The sequence below is a fragment of the Schistocerca serialis genome, chromosome 7, assembly GCF_023864345.2.
Source record: "Schistocerca serialis cubense isolate TAMUIC-IGC-003099 chromosome 7, iqSchSeri2.2, whole genome shotgun sequence".
In the NCBI taxonomy this organism is placed as follows: Eukaryota; Metazoa; Arthropoda; class Insecta; order Orthoptera; family Acrididae; genus Schistocerca; species Schistocerca serialis.
Window position 1 is genome coordinate 160,970,763 of NC_064644.1, and position 20,779 is coordinate 160,991,541.

General features: G+C 39.1%; 1 protein-coding gene across 1 annotated transcript in view; it reads left to right on the top strand.

The window, feature by feature from the left end:
• Nucleotides 1–14,555, top strand: part of LOC126412870 (fat-like cadherin-related tumor suppressor homolog) — an 894,730-nt gene extending 880,175 nt beyond the window's left edge. Inside the window, exons 40-44 of the mRNA XM_050082746.1 lie at nt 5,814–6,956; nt 7,253–7,556; nt 7,955–8,080; nt 12,495–12,653; nt 12,747–14,555. Coding sequence (XP_049938703.1) covers nt 5,814–6,956; nt 7,253–7,556; nt 7,955–8,080; nt 12,495–12,653; nt 12,747–13,273 — 2,259 coding nt within the window. The 3' untranslated portion in view covers nt 13,274–14,555. The remainder of the gene's footprint in view (nt 1–5,813; nt 6,957–7,252; nt 7,557–7,954; nt 8,081–12,494; nt 12,654–12,746) is intronic.
• The last annotated feature ends 6,224 nt before the right edge of the window (nt 14,556–20,779 follow it).

A 20,779-nucleotide genomic window follows, 5' to 3' on the forward strand; every position in this document is an offset into this window, starting at 1 on the left:
GTCCAAAAAGTTTATCAGTGGAAATAAGTAGGAAAAAAACCAGTATCTGAACAATGACAGGAAAAAATCACAACACCGAAAACTAATTAATGTAGAGTAATGAAATTTCAGGTGTACATTTGTCTATGTAATATATTTAAGTGATCAACATTGCAAGTCCACAGATTAATGGAAGTGTAAGATAAGCTTTGCCAATGTGAAATTCTGACACATTAATAACCTATAGCCACTAGAATACTAAATGCAAATGGATGTATGGGAACAGTATACAAATAGTGGTATACAGAATAAACTGTCCCCACTAATATCTGCACATACATATATTTTGACAATTATCATACACATGCACACAGTACAAGGTATAAGAACAGACTGAATTACATGGCGACTCGGATGAGTGATCTGAGTCCCAAAGATTAATGTTGTCTATGGTCGATATGACCTATAGACACCACACAGCTCCCCCCCCCCCCCCCCTCCTCCCCCGCAGTACGGAGTACCGCATATGAGTCTTGAGGGAAGACCATGTGGGTGTCGACGCTGTTGGTGGTCGTACAAGCTGGTAGATGCATGACCAGGACCTCCACCCTGACTGGGGCGGGGTGCAGAGGCGGAGCGACAGGAGTCAAGCCTACCTCGAAGTCGTTGAGCCAGCGAGGACGGACGCTGTGGCAGCCTGAGAGCAGGCGGGTTGAATGGCAGATGGTTGGGCATAGGTGTGGCAAGCTCGGATGTTAATCGAGATGAGAGCCGATTGACTTGAAGGATTGCGGTAGCAGGTGGATCTGTAGGTCGGTAGGCAATTTGGCACACTACACTGCCCACAGAGTGATGTCCGGCATGGTATGCTCACTCACAAGTAACCGAAGGCAGCGCCAAAGTTGTGATGGAGTTTGGTCCCCCAGGTGTTACTTGTACAAGATCTTGATGATTAATACTTGTGGTGAGCAGGCGAGTCATTCTCTGAACGTTTCCTTCATGAACTCGTACTTCGGTGGAGGTGGTGGCGAGAGGAATAGATTGCAAATTAAGTCCGAGTGTTCACGGAGGTGTACCATGAGACATAGGAATTTAGAGTTGTCATAGAACATGTGATGCAACTCAAAAAGATGCTTGACAAGTACAAACCATGATACAGGGTTGTCTTCGTATAAAGGTGGGAGCTTCGGCAGACAACCTGGGGGAGTGGATGAAGGCGGCTTCAGTGTGCCTTGGAAAACAGGCTGGTCCATGGCAGGAGAGGCCGTGCAGGAGGCCAGTACAGTAGGTGTGGGTGTGTTACTGGCAAGAATGTCCATAGCAACGACGGGTTGCATTGTCCTTGATGTGTCGCAAAAACATGACGCATCTGGCATGGCTGGTACCATGGGAATGAGCGGTTGCGTGATACATGTAGGGGTCCCGTAAACCGGACCGTAGGTTACAGGTACTGATTTGAATTTGCCCACCTCAGAAATAATGTGGAAGGCTGGCACGGCAGACACAGGCAGAGCTGTGGGAGAGGCGAGCGGCTGAGAGGTAGGAACCACGGCCCCCTGCGAGTGGGGACAGGGGGGGCAGGGGGGGGGGGGAGGGGGTTGGTAACTTGTGTGACAAAAGTGTGAGTTCTCCGTGCACGTTGAAAACACGCCCCGTGGGGTCAGACTATAAATTACCAGTAGAACTTGTAGAAGATCACTGTGGTGTGGTAAGATGCCGCTGGAAGGCGAAACGCCAAAAGATGAACTCAAACCCACATGGTCGAAAAGTTGAGCAGCAGGTCTGGGGGTGAGCAAGGAGAATTCTGTGCATGAAAATTTCCATCATTAGTCTACAAATGAGGCAAAACCAGAACAGGTCGCAATTGATAGTGGCTGGGTGCGTTTTGCACAAATGGCGGCATTGCACACGGCACGACAATAACTGTTGTTGCTGCCCTTTGAGAGTCAAAGTACGTGTGTGAATGTAGATCACTTTGAACATTATACAGTCAATCAGTAGGTATACAGTTCTGAATATGATCCACTTCACACTTCACATATTGGCGAGCACATTCCGGCAACACGTAACCCGAGTCCATTGTTTGAGTTAAGGGTGTAGCACTCAACCATTGTAGAACAACAAAGTTTGAGGTTAATGTGGTTGGAGATCGTGAATCACTGTGTAATGGAGAGCCAGCCATTGGTGAAGGATTGAAGGGGCCCAGCGGTCGCAGTTGGGCTTCCAAATCTTCGAACAAAGCATTGGGTGAGGTGGCCATGGTGGCGTGCACATAACCTGTTGATTTACAACACCCGACGCGGCAAACGTAGAAACTTCAGGGTCACCAATATGGGAAAAGGATACGAATAGTGGGATACGGAATAAACTGTCCCCACTAATATCTGCACATACATATATTTTGACAATTATTATACATGTGCACACAGTACAAGGTATAAGAACAGACTGAATTAACATGGCAGCTCAGATGAGTGACCTGAGTCCCAAAGGTTAATGTTGTCTATGGTCGATATCACCTATCGACGCCACACATGCATTGTGTTGTCCAGATGCCAGATGTCAGTTTGTGGGATGGTGTTCCATGCCTTTTTCAGTGCTGTGTGACCATCTAAAACAATGTCTCCTGTGATGTTACATTCTCATGGCCAATGTTGCCAGTAATCATGTACAATGGCTACATTCCTGCCAAGTCTTTCGGCAATACCCCAGAGGGAGCATTACTCAGCTTCTCATAGCCGTATTACACAACTTGTTCAAACTTTGTGGGATGTTGGTAATGCTGTATTTGTTGCCTTAAAGGCATTCTTGACTAACATCAGCTCACCACGTCCAGTCTCAAAGGTAAGTAACGCTCATGACCATTACAGTGTGTATTTAAACCAAACCTGATTTGCATCCTCATAGTGACACTACTACTGCCACACTTAGGCAACTGGTGTAAAATTTGAATAGACGTCATCTTATAGATGTAGAAACATGCCTATCAACTTTCATTCATGTTGAGCAATTCTTTCAAGGTGTTGCGATACCCACCCCCCTTGTTGTATATTGGGTTGGTGCATAAGTTCGTAGTGTTTTCCCATAAGTTTATTAAACACACCAGACGCCGATAACAGATACTTAAGTAATTAATAATATGTTCTACTTCACCATTTTCAACAGTCTGCCAATACTGGGCTAACTTTTCAACTCCGCGACTGTAGAAATCACGTGGTTTTGAGGAAAAGAACTTGTTCGGCCATATTTGGAGCACATTCTCATCCAGGAAGGCTGTTTTATAGACCGTGAAAACGGTAAAAATCTAAGGGCACAAGACCAGGTGAATAAGGTGGGTGCAGAATGACTGCCCAACCCAACTCCTGTATAGTATTTTTTGTCAGTCTGACACAATTCAGGGGGCGTTACCATGGAGTAACATCACCGCATGCAGCCATCCCAGTCTCTGTTCTTCGATTGCTTCTGTAAAATGTCTCAGTTGTTGACAATCAAAGTCTGCAGTGATGGTTACACCTTGGTGAAGCAATTTGTAGTACACCACACCATCACTGTTCCACGAGATGCATAACATTATATTTTGTGTATGCATGCAGGTCTTTGTGTATGGGGAGTTGCTGCTTTGTTTGGGCTCAACAATTCCTTTCTTACCCTTATGTTAGCATAAAGACATCATTTCTCATCACCAGTAATAATGCAGGTTGGGAATGGTCAGTGTTGTTGATGAACCAGTTGTTGACGAACAACCAGAGATGCACTTGTGGCCACCTGCTGTTAAAGTATGAGGTACCCATATGCCCAATTTTTTCCCCGTTTAGTGCAAATATTACACAATGTGGAATGATTGTAGTTCATCTCATTTGCCAGTTTTCAATTACACTGACATGGATTACTCAGATTAATGCTTTTAAATGATCTTCATCAAATTCCGAAGGTCTCCCTAACAAGGAGAGTTACTAATGTCAAAATGCTCATCCTTAAATCAAGAAAACCGTTTTCTTGCTGTGCCATGTTGAATGACATTATCCCCAGACATGGCACAAATGTTTCTGGATACCTACGCTGCTGTCAGCCCTGTACTGAACTCAAACAGAAGAACATATCAGAAATGTTCCAATTTCTCCACTTGGCACTCCATTTTCTAGTGTTCACAGCTCCAAGCGCTATCTCTAGATGACAAAATGACAATATATAACTATATAATTCAAACCCTTAATCGGGCAGGTAGGTTAGAAAATTTAAAAAGGGAAATGGATAGGTTAAAGTTAGACATAGTGGGAATTAGTGAAGTTCGGTGGCAGGAGGAACAAGACTTTTGGTCAGGTGAATACAGGGTTATAAATACAAAATCAAATAGGGGTAATGCAGGAGTATGTTTAATAATGAATAAAAAAATAGGAGTGCGGGTAAGCAACTACAAACAGCATAGTGAATGCATTATTGTGGCCAAGATAGACATAAAACCCACGCCTACTACAGTAGTACAAGTTTATATGCCAACTAGCTCTGCCGATGACGAAGAAATTGAAGAAATGTATGATGAAATAAAAGAAATTATTTAGATAGTGAAGGGAGACGAAAATTTAATAGTCATGGGTGACTGGAATTCGGTAGTAGGAAAAGGGTGTGTCTGTGTATGTGTACGTGCGGATGGATATGTGTGTGTGTGCAAGTGTATACCTGTCCCTTTTTTCCCCCTAAGGTAAGTCTTTCCGCTCCCAGGATTGGAATGACTCCTTACCCTCTCCCTTAAAACCCACATCCTTTCGTCTTTCCCTCTCCTTCCCTCTTTCCTGATGAAGCAACCGTTTGTTTTCTGAGGATGCACAGAAGAGGAGCTTACTTCTAGCAGTGGAGTGCCTGACTGACAACAGCAATTACCTGATTGCACTCCAGTAAAGTTCAGTACAAATGAAGAAAGAGTAATGCAAAAGAAGACAATAATGAACCTGACAAAGAAGGGGTTGTAATTATTTAAATAATCTGAAAATACATGCAGAGGGTGAGGATTAAGATGAAAGGTTTGGCGAATAAAATTCAATGACCTCATTTACATACTTTCAAGAAAGCCCAATGGAAAAAATGAAAAGCAGCCTTGCATGTGGCACTATTACATGATCTTATCAGAGAAAAAGTGCAGAAATTGATCAATAATTTCACCAAGAAAGCTTTTGACCAGTAAAGTACACTTTGAACATAAAATTTAAAACAAAAACAAAGAATGCAAACAGCAGTGTTCCAATAGAAAAAGGTCAAGTAAAAGGTTGTAGATAAATATACATGAAGCAGAAACAAGTTGATGATCTTAGATGATAGAAACCTTTGTTTTGCTGGCATCAAAGATCTGAAGGAAGAGTAGGGTACCACAGCTTTTCAATCTGACCTTCTGTTTGACTTTCTCCAGTTTCTCTCTTACAGTCTGCTTCCTATTACCTTTTTTGTGACCCATCTATTGTGAAAGGGTCCTGTTGCTATTGTTATCAGATTATATCACTTATGTCAATGTAATGCATTGTGCTTAACACCATGGCAGCATTGAACTAAACAATTGCAAGGGGCTATCATCTATCTTAATGTACACATCAGTCACCTTATTTTACAATACAAGCAAACTTATTCATCCCATTACCCTAAAGAATAAAGAATTTATAATTTTCTTTGTTTATCTTATGGTACCCGAAGTACAATGAGTGGTGCAATTATTATCATTATTATTATTATTATGCTTTCTATGGTATTACCAGCGCTATAAATTTATCAGAAATTTAGCTCTCTGTAAATGACATGCAGCCATGTTTCTGTCAGAAATGATTCATAAAAATTCCTTTTCTTTTCAGGTTGTGAATGGAGTTGTACAGTACCGATTTGATCTTGGTAGTGGAGAAGGGCTAGTGAGAGTCAGCAGTGTGTATGTGAGTGATGGTTTATGGCACGAAGTGAAATTAGAACGGGAGAAGAATAGTGCACAGGTCATTGTGGATGGAAAGCATATAGCGCATGGCTCAGCACCTGGAGCGAATGATATTCTCAACCTGCAATCAGATGACCTGTATCTTGGTGCAGAAGTTCGCCATCATCCTACGATACTTGGTTATGATGATGTCCAGAGAGGATTCATTGGATGCATGGATGATGTTCGCATTTCCCATGTATCAGTACCTTTACATATGAGTGGTGCAAGCAGTGTGGCTATCCTTAAAAGATTTGCTAATGTGGACTTTAGTTGTGATGCTCTGAAAGTGCTTGCACCTCCTGGTGTTTGTGGCTCACAACCTTGTATGAATGGAGGTACGTGCAAGGATCTCGGTGGTGATAACTATGAGTGCCTTTGTTACGAAAAGAGATTTGCAGGTCATTCATGTGAAATTGACACAGATCCATGTGCCTCTTCACCGTGTTTGTATGGTGGTAGATGTCGTGCAGCACCAGCAGGCAATGATTACCTGTGTGAGTGTCCTCCAAGACTTAGTGGGAAACGCTGTGAATATGGGCATTATTGCAGCCCTAACCCCTGTCTCAATGGTGGTGTTTGTGAAGAAGGAAACTCTGGACCCATATGCAAGTGCCTTGGTTTTACTGGCGACTTTTGCAAACTAGACATAGATGAATGTGAAACAGCCATACGTGGACCTTGTCTTAATGGTGGTACATGTTACAATGAACCTGGAACCTACAGGTGTGTGTGTCCTCCAAATGTCACTGGTATACACTGTGCCAACCCAGTGTATGGTTCATCCATATCATCCAGTATCTATAACATTACGGGTGAAGAACTTGTTGGAATCATAGTAGCTGTTGCAATCCTCATTCTTCTGGTAATCTGCTTCATTATGTACAGGAGATTTCGTGTAAAACGATCTCGAGAAAGAGCAAACAATATAAATAATGAGACAAGAAAAGACATCGTGTTAAATTCTGCCCGACCTAATGATAATGACTTCAAAAGAGGATCAAAACTCAGCAACCTCGAAGTCAGTCAGGTAATAATTTAATTTTTCACATTTCCTAAAATAAAATGCATGACTGTGAAAGCATTAGGAACAGTATTGCATATATAAGAAACTGCTGCTGCAGATTGGCATGTAAAGTGACATACAATTTTCAATAGACACTCTTCTCTTTAAACTTTAATTTTAATATTTTTAATGTTAAATTCTCTTTGCATGCTGCAGTTTTGTGTTGTAATCAGCAAATTGCATGATAAAGATTAAACAGCATGCAGCACAAGATCTCTTATTTTTTGTTGTCTGAGTGGTACGGTATGTTTTGTTTGCAGGTCCCCCCTCAGTGCCCTCCTAGGCCTGCTTCCTACACTCCAAGCTCCAACAATGATCCTACATCTTACAACCACACTGCTGTTCTGAATAACCTTGACACATTGCGTAGTTATGGGTCAGCTGGGGACGAATTGGAAAATGTGCCTCCTGACTACTTACGCAACTTAAATAGGAGTACTCCCGTCCCTTCCATCCCCAACCACACTGTCACCACGCTCGACGCAGAGAGCCTCCATAAACCCTCTTGGGCTGAGATGACAGACCAGATGAGTTCTTATACTGACTCCAATAAAATTAAGAATGGTAAGTTGTGTTCCTTATTCCTGTGGTATCATTTAATCCATGGCTTGTTAGTACTTATTTCTTTGTGTATGTTATTTTTTTGTTTAGTAGATTTATGCCTACGTTCAATAACGAAAAGCATCCTAGCATTATGTTTGTACTTTTGTTACAGTTTTGAATATGGCATTTCTTGCTTAACATTATTTATTAATTTAACTATTAGTAAACAGAAAGTGAATTAAGTAGTGTTCACCCTGATTCCCAAGACAAAATCTTAGTAGTATTCAGCAACATCAGTTAATTGCTACCACATAATTGTGCATGTTAATCTATTTGTTGATGAATGCTGCGACTGTTTACATGTGCTCAGATCAGATGTCTGCATTATTTCCCCCCCCTCTCTCTTTTTTCTGCTGCAGACCTGAAACGTTCACTGGGTACAGATTTTCCACGAGGTCTTATGCCCACCGGGAGGCCAGGTAGGGGGTCACAGACCGGAGCTTCATCCATAAGTTCCATAGATGAGGACCCCCGCATCATGGGAGGTTTGTAGTCAATATTAAAGCTTTCTTATGAAATCTGTTTTCTCCTTGTATTTTCTTTTGGATATTCTCTTTAAAAGCATTACCACCTTTTGCAGCCAGAGTGTGTCATTCAGACAAATTTGTGGAACTAGTGAAGTCTAATATTAGCGGAAAAAAATGGTCAACCTGACTATATTCTCTGTGTTGTTGTGTGCTACTTTCGCCACTTTTCCCCTGTACCAAAGCACAATCTGATAGAACAAAATAAATTGCTCTTGGGCATTTATCAATTTCTCTCAGACTCTTTGCTACTGGAGGTTTTGGTCACTTCCCTTCTAATGCTCTAATAGTCTCAGATCATCACTTTGTTGGATGAAGTAATAGTTGGCTCTAAAAGTTAATATTTTTCTCAACATTACTTGGTGTTGATCAGTCATCTACCACTAGTAAAAAGCAAATCTTGTAAGTCTTCTTTTGCTTGTAATTAAATTTTGAAGCTGCTCTTTCTGCCTCTAAAATTGGGATGACCTATCCTCCTTTCTGCTTTGTTAATGCTTGTGTATATACTTCAATATTCGTAACTGTAGTTCTTGTCCAGGTATTTGCCCATGGCAACACCAAAAAGGATACTTGTGACTAAAATAAGGTTTGTTGACAACATTGTAATTCCACCAGAGATGGTGAAGGACTTAGAAAAGCAATTGAAAATTAGGAAATGAGACACTAAAAGTAGTAGATGACATTTGCTATTTGGGCAGCAAAATAACTAATAATGGCAGAAGTAGAAGAGGTATAAAATGCAGACTGGCTATAAAAGGAAAACATACCTGAAAAAGGAGGACTCTGGTAACATCTGATGTACATTTAAGTATTATAAGTCATTTCTGAAGGAATTTGTCTAAAGTGTAGCCATGTATGAAAATGAAACATGGGCAGTAGGCAGTTCAGACAGGACATGGTTAGTGGCTTTAGAAATGTGGTACTATAGAAGAATGCCAAAGAATAGGAGAGTGGTTTGAATAATTAACAAGGATATAACTGAATTGGGGAAAAAATAAATTTGTGGTACAGCTTGACTAAACCACATATTCGTTGCAAAAAAAAACATTGCTGCGACATGACTAGTGGCTTTAGGAATGTGGTACCAAAAAAAAACATTGCTGCGACATCAAGGAATCATCACTTTGGTGATGGAGGTAAGTGTGGAGGATAAAAATTGTTGATGGAAACCAGAGGATGAATACAGTAAGTATGATGAATGAAGGTAGGTGGAAACATTTATGAGTTTGAAGAAGCTGACATAGGATATACTGGAGAGAGGGCTTTACTGATACTGAAGACCCCAACACCCACAGATATGGTACAACTGAATACGCAAATGATTAGCATTACTGAATGATAACTGGACTCTAAGAGTACAGTTACTGGGTTGCATTTTGAAATGTGATGCATTGAAGAATAATAGATAATTGGTGGAGAGCAATGCAATAACAAAAAATTATTTTCTTCCTAGATGACAATTTTTCTTTATCAATTGTTGCTGAGAATGGTAATTTTCGCTATGTTACCTCTCACATGACAAATTATCAGTAACACTGATTTCTTAAATTCAGATTAGGTTGCAAATTTTATAGACTGAATTGAAACTGGCAGAATGAACTGACATAATCTGAATCATAAAGTGAGCATGTAGAAATGAAATGGAAAAAACAATGTGACTTTCAATTGCTGATCATCAGTTACTCAAGTTTTACTTAAGCAAGTACGGTCAGTGAGAGATGTGAAGTACCATAAACAATACTCTAAAGTGCCAATTCTGGTGAACAAAATAAAAATATTTACCATGCATTAGTACAAATCAGACCACTACAGCTGGTGGTACTGCATCACTGGCAAGAACGGAATTGCTCAAACAGTAGTGAACTGTCTTTTACAGGTGGTACCACTTTTTCCTTTCCTAGAACAATGAAAGCTATTGCTGGAAAACAATTATGGAATGGCATTTGCAATTAACACTTGCAGATGGCCAGAACAAGGAATGCAGTGTGTGATAGAATGGTATACCAGCATAAAACATCATTTCACTGGTCGTCTGTGGGACAGTTTTAGAGCTACTGTCCTTTGGTCAACATTGTCCCATTCATATTAAATTGGATTTAATTATGGAGTGAGCTGGAAGTGTCTTGATGGTACAGTGGATAAATAGACAGTGAGAGTAACTCTCAAAGCTAAGCCATAACTCATACAGGAACAGGACACTATGTTCCTTGTTACACAAGGCATCACATTTGTTATTATGTGAGGCAGTGCACCTGGTGGGTCACTAAGAATAAACACCATCCTCTGAAGCTGATGATGCACCATGTGATGAGAGGTAATTGGTTCAGAAACTTTTGTTAGGTCTCTGGTCAAGGCTGGTGCTGTGCTGATTGAGTATATAAGGAGTGTTCAAGTAAAAAAGGTGTAAAACATCTTAACAACCTGCAAACTGGTTGAAACATCATTCAGCATGGTTTTGTGCAAGCATCATCATCACCCCTAAAAAATTCAAAGCTGTTCCCTCAGCAGACTTTTTCGATGTCTGAGGTCTGATACTGATCAAATTACTCAAGCACAGAAAAACCATTAGCAGCAACATGTACTATGGGACACAACATATTCTACAAAAGTCTCTCAACAGCCAACTGCCTGAGCTGCTGACTGAGGGAGTGATTCTGGTCCATGATAACATGTGTCCACATGTCTCCTCAGTGACACTTCCCCTAAAGTCATTATGATGCATACGTGTCCAGTTTCAATCGTTGAGGATGTCTGTTGACTTTTGAGGTAATACTGGATTTCTGAGAAGTGAGAGAAGACATTGGATGTTGTCATTTGGTTGAATCTTATATTTGGTAGGTTTTAAATTATGACGTGTGTCCTGTGAATACACACTACTTCAAATATTAAGGATCTTTTGAAAACACTTCATTATTGATACAATTTATTATAATCAAATGTAAGGCAAAAACACATCAGTGGTCAAAATCTTCATGGAAGTCTAAGACAAAATCATAGTCACATATTGCTAATGTTTGCAAGGGACTAGTGACTAAAAATGTCAGGTTACATTCGCTGGTTCGAGTCCTGCTCCTTCTCATTTTTTTTTTTTTTTTTTTTTTTTTTTTTTTTTTTTTTTTTTTTTTTCTGAGAAAAAATAGTGGGACCTTCTTATTAATTTAAGAAAAGTACATTCTGTAATATTCAATGTTACATAACATAAGAGTACTCTCTCCCAGGAGTGAGTTGTCATTGACAATAATTTATGAATTAAGCATGAAACATGCAAATGCCAGTAAATATTTGAAACGTGTTGATCATCTGGTAAAAGAAACTAGCTACCACTCGGAATAAAAAAAGCATAGAAAAAAGTAGTACATTTGAAAAAGAATTAAAAGGTAACTTAGTCTCCGTCATCTATAAGGAATAAAACAAAATTTATAAGCTAGTTATTTTAAGAGGCTTCTTTTCCAAACAAGAACATTTTCAATTTCAGTTCATATGCAGACAAAATATAGTCTAGTTCGGGTACAGGAGTCTTTCTGCTGCTGTTCTTTATCATTGTTTCAATTACTTTCAAGGGGAAGGAAGTAGTTCATTTTCCTCACAGTGAATTATAATTTTCGCTCAAATTACGAGGGTCATTTTTAAAACAAGAACCTGTGGCACATTGTGTCACGTTTTGTCCATTCTTGGTCAGCCATTCTTGGCCAGTGTCTCACTACACCACCATTATGTTTCACATCTCTGCCTTTGTTGGTTGTATGGTTGTACTGCTTTGTTTGTTGCTATGTCTATCAGTGATCCTACTAATTGTGAAGTGAAGTGTGTAGTTGTTGTTGTTGTTGTTGTCTTCAGTCCAGAGGCTGGTTTGATGCAGCTCTCCATGCTACTCTATCCTGTGCGAGCTTCTTCATCTCGAAGTACCTACTGCAACCTGCATCCTTCTAAATCTGCTTAATGTATTCATCTCTTGGTCTCCCTGATTTTTACCCTCCACCCTGCCCTCCAATACTAAATTGGCGATCCCTTGATGCCTCAGAACATGTCCTACCAACCGATCCCTTCTTCTAGTCAAGTTGTGCCACAAATTCCCCTTCTACCCAATTCTATTCAGTACCTCCTCATTAGTTACGTGATCTATCCATCTGATCTTCAGCATTCTTCTGTAGCACCACATTCCAAAAGCTTATATTCTCTTATTTGAAATAGTTATCGTCGTGTAACTTTCCACAATGAATGCCTGCTGCTCCACTGTGAGGTCCATTGTCCCCTTTGCACTGTTTCACTCACACTGACACAACCTGCACTATGCTCTGAACTGATGTGGCTTGGATTTTATCTCTTGCTGATGTTGAATGGCGTCATGTTCCTTTAACTTTGTAATTCTTTTCAGGTTACCACTGGGACTGCTCTGACTGGGTTCATCGCAGTCAGAATCCACTTCCTAATATAACTGAGGTTCCTGGAAGTGAAGTACCTGATTCTTCTAGTTTCCATAGCAATGAAAGTAACGAATCTAACACCCACCAAGGAAATTTAATTCTTCCAACAGGTAATGTTTTATCTCCAGTAAAAAATCAGATAATTGTATGTAACACCAATTTGCCCATCTGCTCATTTTACAAAGTATATTTCTTCCCAGCAGTGAATGGACCAGTGGACCCAGTGAGAGACATTGAAACACTTAATGAGGACCAGGAATCTGAGTATATAGGTGACTCAGAATGTGGCACTGAATTTGAGGAAAGCCAGTATCCTGACAGCCCCAGTTTGAATATTAACAACATTTTGGATAATTCGAGAGAAGAATATTCATTTAAAAGACCAAACACCTATTTATGCCATCCAAACACATACCTACCTCGTTATAACATCAACAGTGAAACAGAGACTGAACCACTTAATGGTTGTAATAATGCTGATGACACTGATGATGAGGAAGTGGTGCCTTATGGATTTCCTACTAGCAAGCGCCGTAAGGGTGATGACGAGGATGGATCAGTGATAACAGTACTTGGGGAAAGAGCATCATTGCTTGGTGGATTCACCAGCAACAGTGATATTTCTACACATTTGTGTGAGATTGAAGATTCTGAGTTTGAAAGTTTGGATCACAAAAAGAATAACCAAAAGAAGTCAATCCCATCTGGTGTGATGCAGACATCTGTGTGACAGATGAGACCACCACAGTGTGGTGGTTCCAATGTAATACTAGAAACTCCCCATGTGCCAAAACCAGCCTTGTTGTCATCCTTCTCAAAAGTGCCATAGCAAATATATTTTTTAAAAGCAAGTGACTTTTTTTAAATTCTTGCACACACATCTTCTTTATATAAATATATATATATGCAACAGACTTGTGTAACATATATTACATCAGAAGACACTTATACTTCATGGACTGCTGTAAATGATATTGAAGCAATTAAAGAATATATTTCAGGTTAATTTAAAAGTGTATTGTTAGACTGGTGTTACAGAAATCGTGTATTTTTATGGCCGAAGTGACTTCTAGAGTACTTAGTTTTTGGTGTATTTATTTAAAAGGATTTTGAATGTGGCCTGTTACATTCTGATCAGAATTTAAAGCATTTTTGTAAAAGAAAGTTTTATGTTTGATGGTGGAAATTACTGTGGTGTTGGAGGCAATACCACAAGTAACTAAAGAAAAACTTTACATAAATATGCTCTGTGAGCACTTAGTTACTCTGTAAATCCTGACTACTGTTTGTCCTTTTAACCAGTGACTTTGGTTTGGTGCTATCAGTATATAATATACAATACAGACTTTAAAAATGATACAGCAATATTTAATTTGGTGACGACCGTGTTAAAAATTATTTTGCCTAATGCATAGTATGATGACTGTATCAATATATTGTTTTTGGCAGTTCTGGCCAGATATTGTTGCCTTAAAATATTGACTATAAAACTGAAGTGCGAATACCAGAGATCATAACAGTTTATGAAGACAATACTTTCAAAGTACAGTAATATAAAGTTCATTTGTATCATCATATTCATCATCAACCATTTCATACTTTATGAACCGAATTGTACTGATAACCTTTTTGTATTTTTGGTACCATGGCGTAATGTACATATTAATAGTGATATGGACCAACTCAGGAAGAGAATTTCCTCAGTCAAGAGCAAATTAATTTCTCAGGTGCATGCATTTTTTCTTCTATATATGAGGGTGAAATGCAATTTGTTAATTTCACTCCAGGTTACATATCTTGCACAATGCTCTTGAGATATAACTTTTACAGGGTGTCTGATCACACTTCCTTATGATGAAGAGCACAGCCCATGTAAAGTTTTGCTAACTCTTGTCAGTATCTGGCTAAAAATGTACTAAATGAACTGTATTTAAGAATAAAACAGAGTGCTTTTTACAAACTTGTATATACAGAAGTGTGTTTATAATATATTATTATACTATTTTCAAATAGCATTGTAAATTTTATTACAAGAAACCCTCTTCCTTCACCAACCCCATTCCAGGCTTTTGTTATTTACTTAAGAAAAACATTTATCACTATGAATAGATTAATAGATAAGCCACTTAAGAATATGTTCTGTAGATCCCATCACAAGACAGCGTTCAGGGATGTAGAGCAAGGCCTTATACATTAATAAAGAACTCCTGTTAGGAATTTCAGTAATAATTAGCTGCTATGAAATGCTGTAAACCGTTTGTACTTGCCAGGTTAAATTTCAACAAAGTGGATTTAGTAGGACTGACACAAAATTAAAAACTATCTGTCTTATTACATTGGATAACAGAAGTCAGTTTATAATAAGCACAGATACCTCTAGCAAGCAGCTACCAGGTATCTTCAGTTGTTGAATCTAGACAATCAGATACTGGACTTTCTTAATGTGGGTAAACAGGTGTATTTTTAATTTTAATCTGCAGATTACTAGTTTCTTGTTTCAAGTCTGGTGGGAGGATATAGAGCCATTCCAGATCCTAGGAAAGCAAACAAAACTTTGTGATAATTTTGTTTCTTGCATTATGGTTGTGTAAAGCACCGCTAATTGGGGACTTATTTTCATTATTAGCAGCAAGTACCACTAAGAAGAAAAAAAACTGGGCAGTAAATATTTTGTAAGTGTAAAATACGTGAAACTGAGCTTCTTGGTCAATTTATTTCTGTTTTCACTCCATTTTAGCTTGTTATCCACTTGAATCCCAAAGGAATTTTACATTTATTGTTTCTTGTAGTGTATGACCACTAATTGCCATTTGTGGTAACAGCTTGTTCAAAATTGCCCGTCTTTGTGAAATTAAGATGTAAACTGTTCGTTGAGTACCAGTTATAAGCCTGTTAAGCTATAAATTTATCTGTGTCCAGTATGATTGGGTTTGAATCCCTATTTAGTCTGCCTGTATCATCAGCAAACATTACAGTTTTTAAGCCAACTCCTTCTACTCCATCGATGAATGTCTTCACAAGGACTGTAGCTAATAACTCTGTCTGCATTAGAATTGTACAATATCCATGTATATGAGTTAAAAAAAAAAAAATCCTTTGGTTCTTTCCACATCCGAAAGACTCCTCTCCAAGGGATCCATGGAAAATGATTAATGTAATGTAACAGCCCTTCAGGCTCCATATTTTATAATCCTCATTTCCTTCACATTCTCCTGGTGAAGTTATGCTCTGTACCATTTGCTAGGAAGTTTCTGTTTCACCATGCAACAAAGGTATTATGCCATTATATTTTCATTTCTCACATAAAGACTGGCCAGGGCCAAGTTGAAAAATATTCTTTTGTTGCTCATTTCTTCATGAAATCATACAGACTGGGAAAAATAAAATTCACCTGGAAAACATTAGTGAAACTGATACAGAATTGACCCTTCTCAATGCAGTAGAGACCTGTCAATCACAGAAAATATTGGAAACCATTATTTGAATGCACCAGTTGGTTGCTGTCACATATATGCATATGTGCCTATCCTGTATTTCCTGTTCTGAGTACTTAGCTGTGTCATTATATTTGAGTGAGTGATGGGAGCAGACATGTTTAGCAACCAGTTGAATCCAACACATAATGGCGCTCACAATAAAACAGTGTATTTTCATTGTCAAGGGTTTTCACCATCTGTGAAAAATGTGGGCAAAACTGCTTACGCAATGGTATAAGACAAAGTGTTTTCGTAAAATGTCCGTTAAAGTCTGCAATACAAAACTTACTGGCAAAATGGTGTCAGACTCTGTAGCAAATAAAAACCATAACTATCTGAAAAGAGTTTGAACACCATGAAACATTGCTCAACAGAAGGAAACCGTGGAACAAAGTCCAATGAAATTTCAATGCTGTTTATCTGTGTAAATGAGGATTAAGAGAGTGTCACATTGAAACACTAGTGAAAAGGACTTGCATCTGTATCGTTACAAATTTACTGTTGTGCATGTTATAAAAGTGTTCAGCTGAATGTTCGCATGCTGTATTCTGCTGGTGGTTTTTGAATGCCTTGGGATCAGAACTTTTGGATCCTCAGTTTTTAATTTTTGCATATGAGGTGTTTTTAAGCAGGGCAGGTCCCCAGCTTTTAATTTTTGCATATGAGGTGCAGTTAAGCCTGTTAAGATATGTGAACTCACAGGACATGTGCCATTATCTGTCAGAAAATGCCAATCTGTACTCTGAAAAGCCATTGCATAATCTCAAGATTGGTGTTTGGTATGAAATGCCTGACTGCCAACTATTATGCATTGTCCATAATTGTTACATATTTAGCAACTTAATTATGGAGTTACAGGAGGTTACTAAAAACTGCATAAACAAACATTTTTCGATTATATATTTTAAAAAATCAGAAAAGGTACTGTATGTATTTCACAGGTTACATACTGTTAAAATATTTTATATATTGTAATTATTTCCTGCCTACGAACATAGTCAACCTTTCTAAGAATGTTTTCATCACCACAACTTACAAAGATAGGTTATGCTGAGTGATGATGAAAATTTTTCTTTCTGCTCACGTTGGCTTAAAGGATAGGAATATAACTACTTTTGAACATCAGGCCCTGTGGCGTATGACAACACAGGTCTTGGGAAGAGTTGCAGCAACTGTCCTCAGCAGGGAGCAAGTTACCCCTAGACCACTATAATGCTTCACAGCTGTGCATTTAAATAGACTCACACTCTCAATAACATAAACAAAGTTAATCACTTTGTTGGGTACCTTCCCATTGACATACTGATTTCCTGCCTGGCCTTGGATGTAGCCAAGCATTTGCGATGTACGTCATGCGAGGCAAGTGATGTCACTAGGTTAATGGCTGTTGTGGTTTTTCTAACCATGTGTCATCACAAGATGAATTGTTCACTTATTTATCCACACTTAATAATACACAACATACTGTAGCAATTATTACAAAGGCTTTCTCCTTCAGTTTTTCTAAAAATTGTGCTGGGAATAACTTATTATAGACTGATAAAATTTTTGTAATTTTGTGACGTTATCTGTGTTTGATGGTTCTATTCTATTCATCTTTTTAGAATGGAGAACACTGTGTAACGTAGTGTTAGCCACTAAGGATTAGTGGAATTTTTTTTTTTTTTTTTTTTTTTTTTTTTTTTTTTTTGTCAAAAATTCAAGGAATTATGCTTTCATTGTTCCTTGGCCAACTGCTAACAATTTCTGTAAAGACTAGCCTGACACAAATGATAATGTGAAATTAAACAGTACAAAGGGCATTCAAAAAGTTTTGCACAGTTGTCTCTAATTTTTTTATTTTTTGCAGGAGGAGAATGAAATTTTTTGTGAACATACTTGAAACATTTAGCTGTACATTGAGCCTGCTCAATATAGCCTCCATCAGCTGTGACACATCTGGCCCAAAGTTCTATCCATGATGTACATGCTCTTTGGTAAAATTTTGGGGACTGACTTTTACACCATTGCTTGACACAGGAAATAAGGTCTTTCTCACTATCAAATGTTTCACCATGCAGGTGGGCCTTCAGACGGCCAGAGAGGTAAAAATCAGATGGAGTCAAGTCCGGACTGTAGGAAGGATGAGGGACAATTTTCCAACCCATTTTCCTGATTTTCTCCTGCGTCATAAGGGCTATATGGGGTTTGGCATTGTCACAGTCTAGTCTGATGAGCTGACACAAGCTGTTGTGTCATTACACATCTGTCATTTTGGATGATTTGGTCAATGGTCTCCTTATTCACATCACTCACTGCCGTCGATGGTCTATCGCATCGTGGGTTGTCCAGTAGAGAGAAATCATTGTCTTTAAACCTCTGCAACCACCTCTGGATACTGCTGTGATCCACTGTGTCCTTCCCATAAACAGGGGAGAACTTCCTGTGAATTGGTGTGGGAGACTCATCGCTGGTCTTGAAGAGGAAGTCCGTCACTGACTGTTATCACAACCTGACATCTACTTCATGGTCCATTATGGCTCACCTGTAAATAAAAGAAAATACTTTTATATACCAACTTATAGCTAAATGTTCCAAGTATGTTCACAAAAAACTTCATTCTCCTCCTGCAAAAAATAAAAAAAATTAGAGGTGACTGTGCAAAACTTTTTGAACTCCCTTTGTATAAATTATATCTGGAGCAAACATGGAAAAAGAAGGTGGAAGCTTATGTAGATGTTCCAAGTACCAGAAGTCATGGATTTATTTATCATGTTTATTGTAGTAAGAATGAAAGTGAAAAAAAAAGAGATAATAATGCTGTGAAACACCAAAATGCTAGCCTAAATCGGGCTTCTAGTTTTTAAAATTTTCCGGAGCAAGGCTCATCTCCTCCTCCTCGCCCCCCCCCCCCCCCCCCCCATATTTGCCAGGTGATTTACTGCCAGCCTCTTCTCAAGGTTGGCAGCTATGGCAGTTTCGGGTATCCGCAACATAACACAGTTCTTTCAACAAACTGTTAATGCTAACCAATATGCCCAGAAACTGTTTAATCCATATGGGGATCACCTCACAAGAGGTGAAAAATTGTATGGATACTTTTGCAAGATGGAGCAACAGCACACACCACATTGACAACTTGGTCATATGTGCATGATGTGACTGATGAGGAGAAGGCACTCTGTGGAGGCAGTGCAGTTCCCTGCCACCATGATCTCTCACTTTATGATTTTTATCTATGCAGCAACTTGAAAGATCAGGTGTACTGAAAGAGGTACAGGCAGAGCTGCTATGCATGGCTCACAGTTTCTTAAATCGAGCACAGTGCTGCATCGATATTGACAGTGGCCATTCCCAGCATCTGTGGTATTCATAAATAAGGGTCAGTCCTGCATCAGTCTTACAGTAAATATTTTCTGGACAGTTTTAATTTGCACACCCTGTACACGATTTTCTCTGTAGGGTATGCTCTACAAATGCCAAACAAAGGTGTTCAGAAGATATACTGTGAAGAAGAGTTGATATTATTTTAAAAGCCACTTTTTCGTAATTTTAGGAAAGACTGGAAACAGTGAATTATGATTGTAAAGAGAAGTGGTTTGCTCAGCACCATTATTGATGATGGGTGGCACTATTACATATGAGACCAGACTGTCACCATCCCCTTCACTACAGTATGCTCAATTTTTGATGGTATGGAAATGCCGTGTGGCTAGGGCCTCCGGTCGGATAGACCAGTTGCCTGGTGCAAGTCTTTCAAGTTGATGCCACTTCAGTGACTTGCGTGTTGATGGGGATGAAATGAGGATGATAAGGACAGCACAACACCCAGTCCCAGAGTGGAGAAAATCTCTGACCCAGCCGGGAATCGAACCTGGACCGTTAGGCATGACATTCCGTCGTGCTGACCACTCAGCTGCAAGGGGCAGACTTTGATGGTATGAAGGAAGCACAATGCCCATTTTCCATATCAGAGGAACTAGTTCTGCTGGCGAAATATTGAAGCAGATTGAGTCAGTAAGGCCGTAAGCAGGAAGTCTGGACTTCTGTTGTACTTGGAGCAGGAGAAGGACCTATCTAGAGATCAGTCTGTGCCAAAACTCAGAGAACGAGCTCACTCTCCATATCCATCATTGAGACTGACAAAGAACTAGAAGGACCATTAAAGTTCATTCTAGAATCTACTGAACACTTGTATGGACTACTGTCAACTGTGTTTACATCAAGGTGCAGCACTTGGTTTATTATAAAACGGTGGTTGAGCAGGGTGTTATCAGTGCATAATCAGCAAAGTATGATGGGTTCTTTCTGATTGGGCACAGTGGTGGGGTCCATTAACCAACCTCAATTTGTGGTGGGGAGGTTGATGTTCACTGTTTAATTATTTTAAGTATGTGCCTTAGTTGTGGGAGTACATATTCTCTCTCTGTGCTTTGCTTACATTAAATTAATTTTGCTACACACATAGTCACAGTCAATGTTATATTACATTAAAGGTACTTCTTGTTCCAAAGAGACACAGCAAGGAGATCTTCCTGGATGTAAAACACATTAAAAACAATAATATACAATAAATTTTCACAAAGAAAAACAAATATGCTAATGTACCTTCCACAGATCTCAGATGAAATGATCCACAAGGATGTGAAATAATTTAAAAGATCTTAAACAGTTCATTCATTTAAAAGGTAAGAGTGAACATGGCACAAAAAATATGAATTTTCAGTACACTGAGGTGTTTATAACAATTCTTAGATTGTGGTAACCATGCATCATGAAAC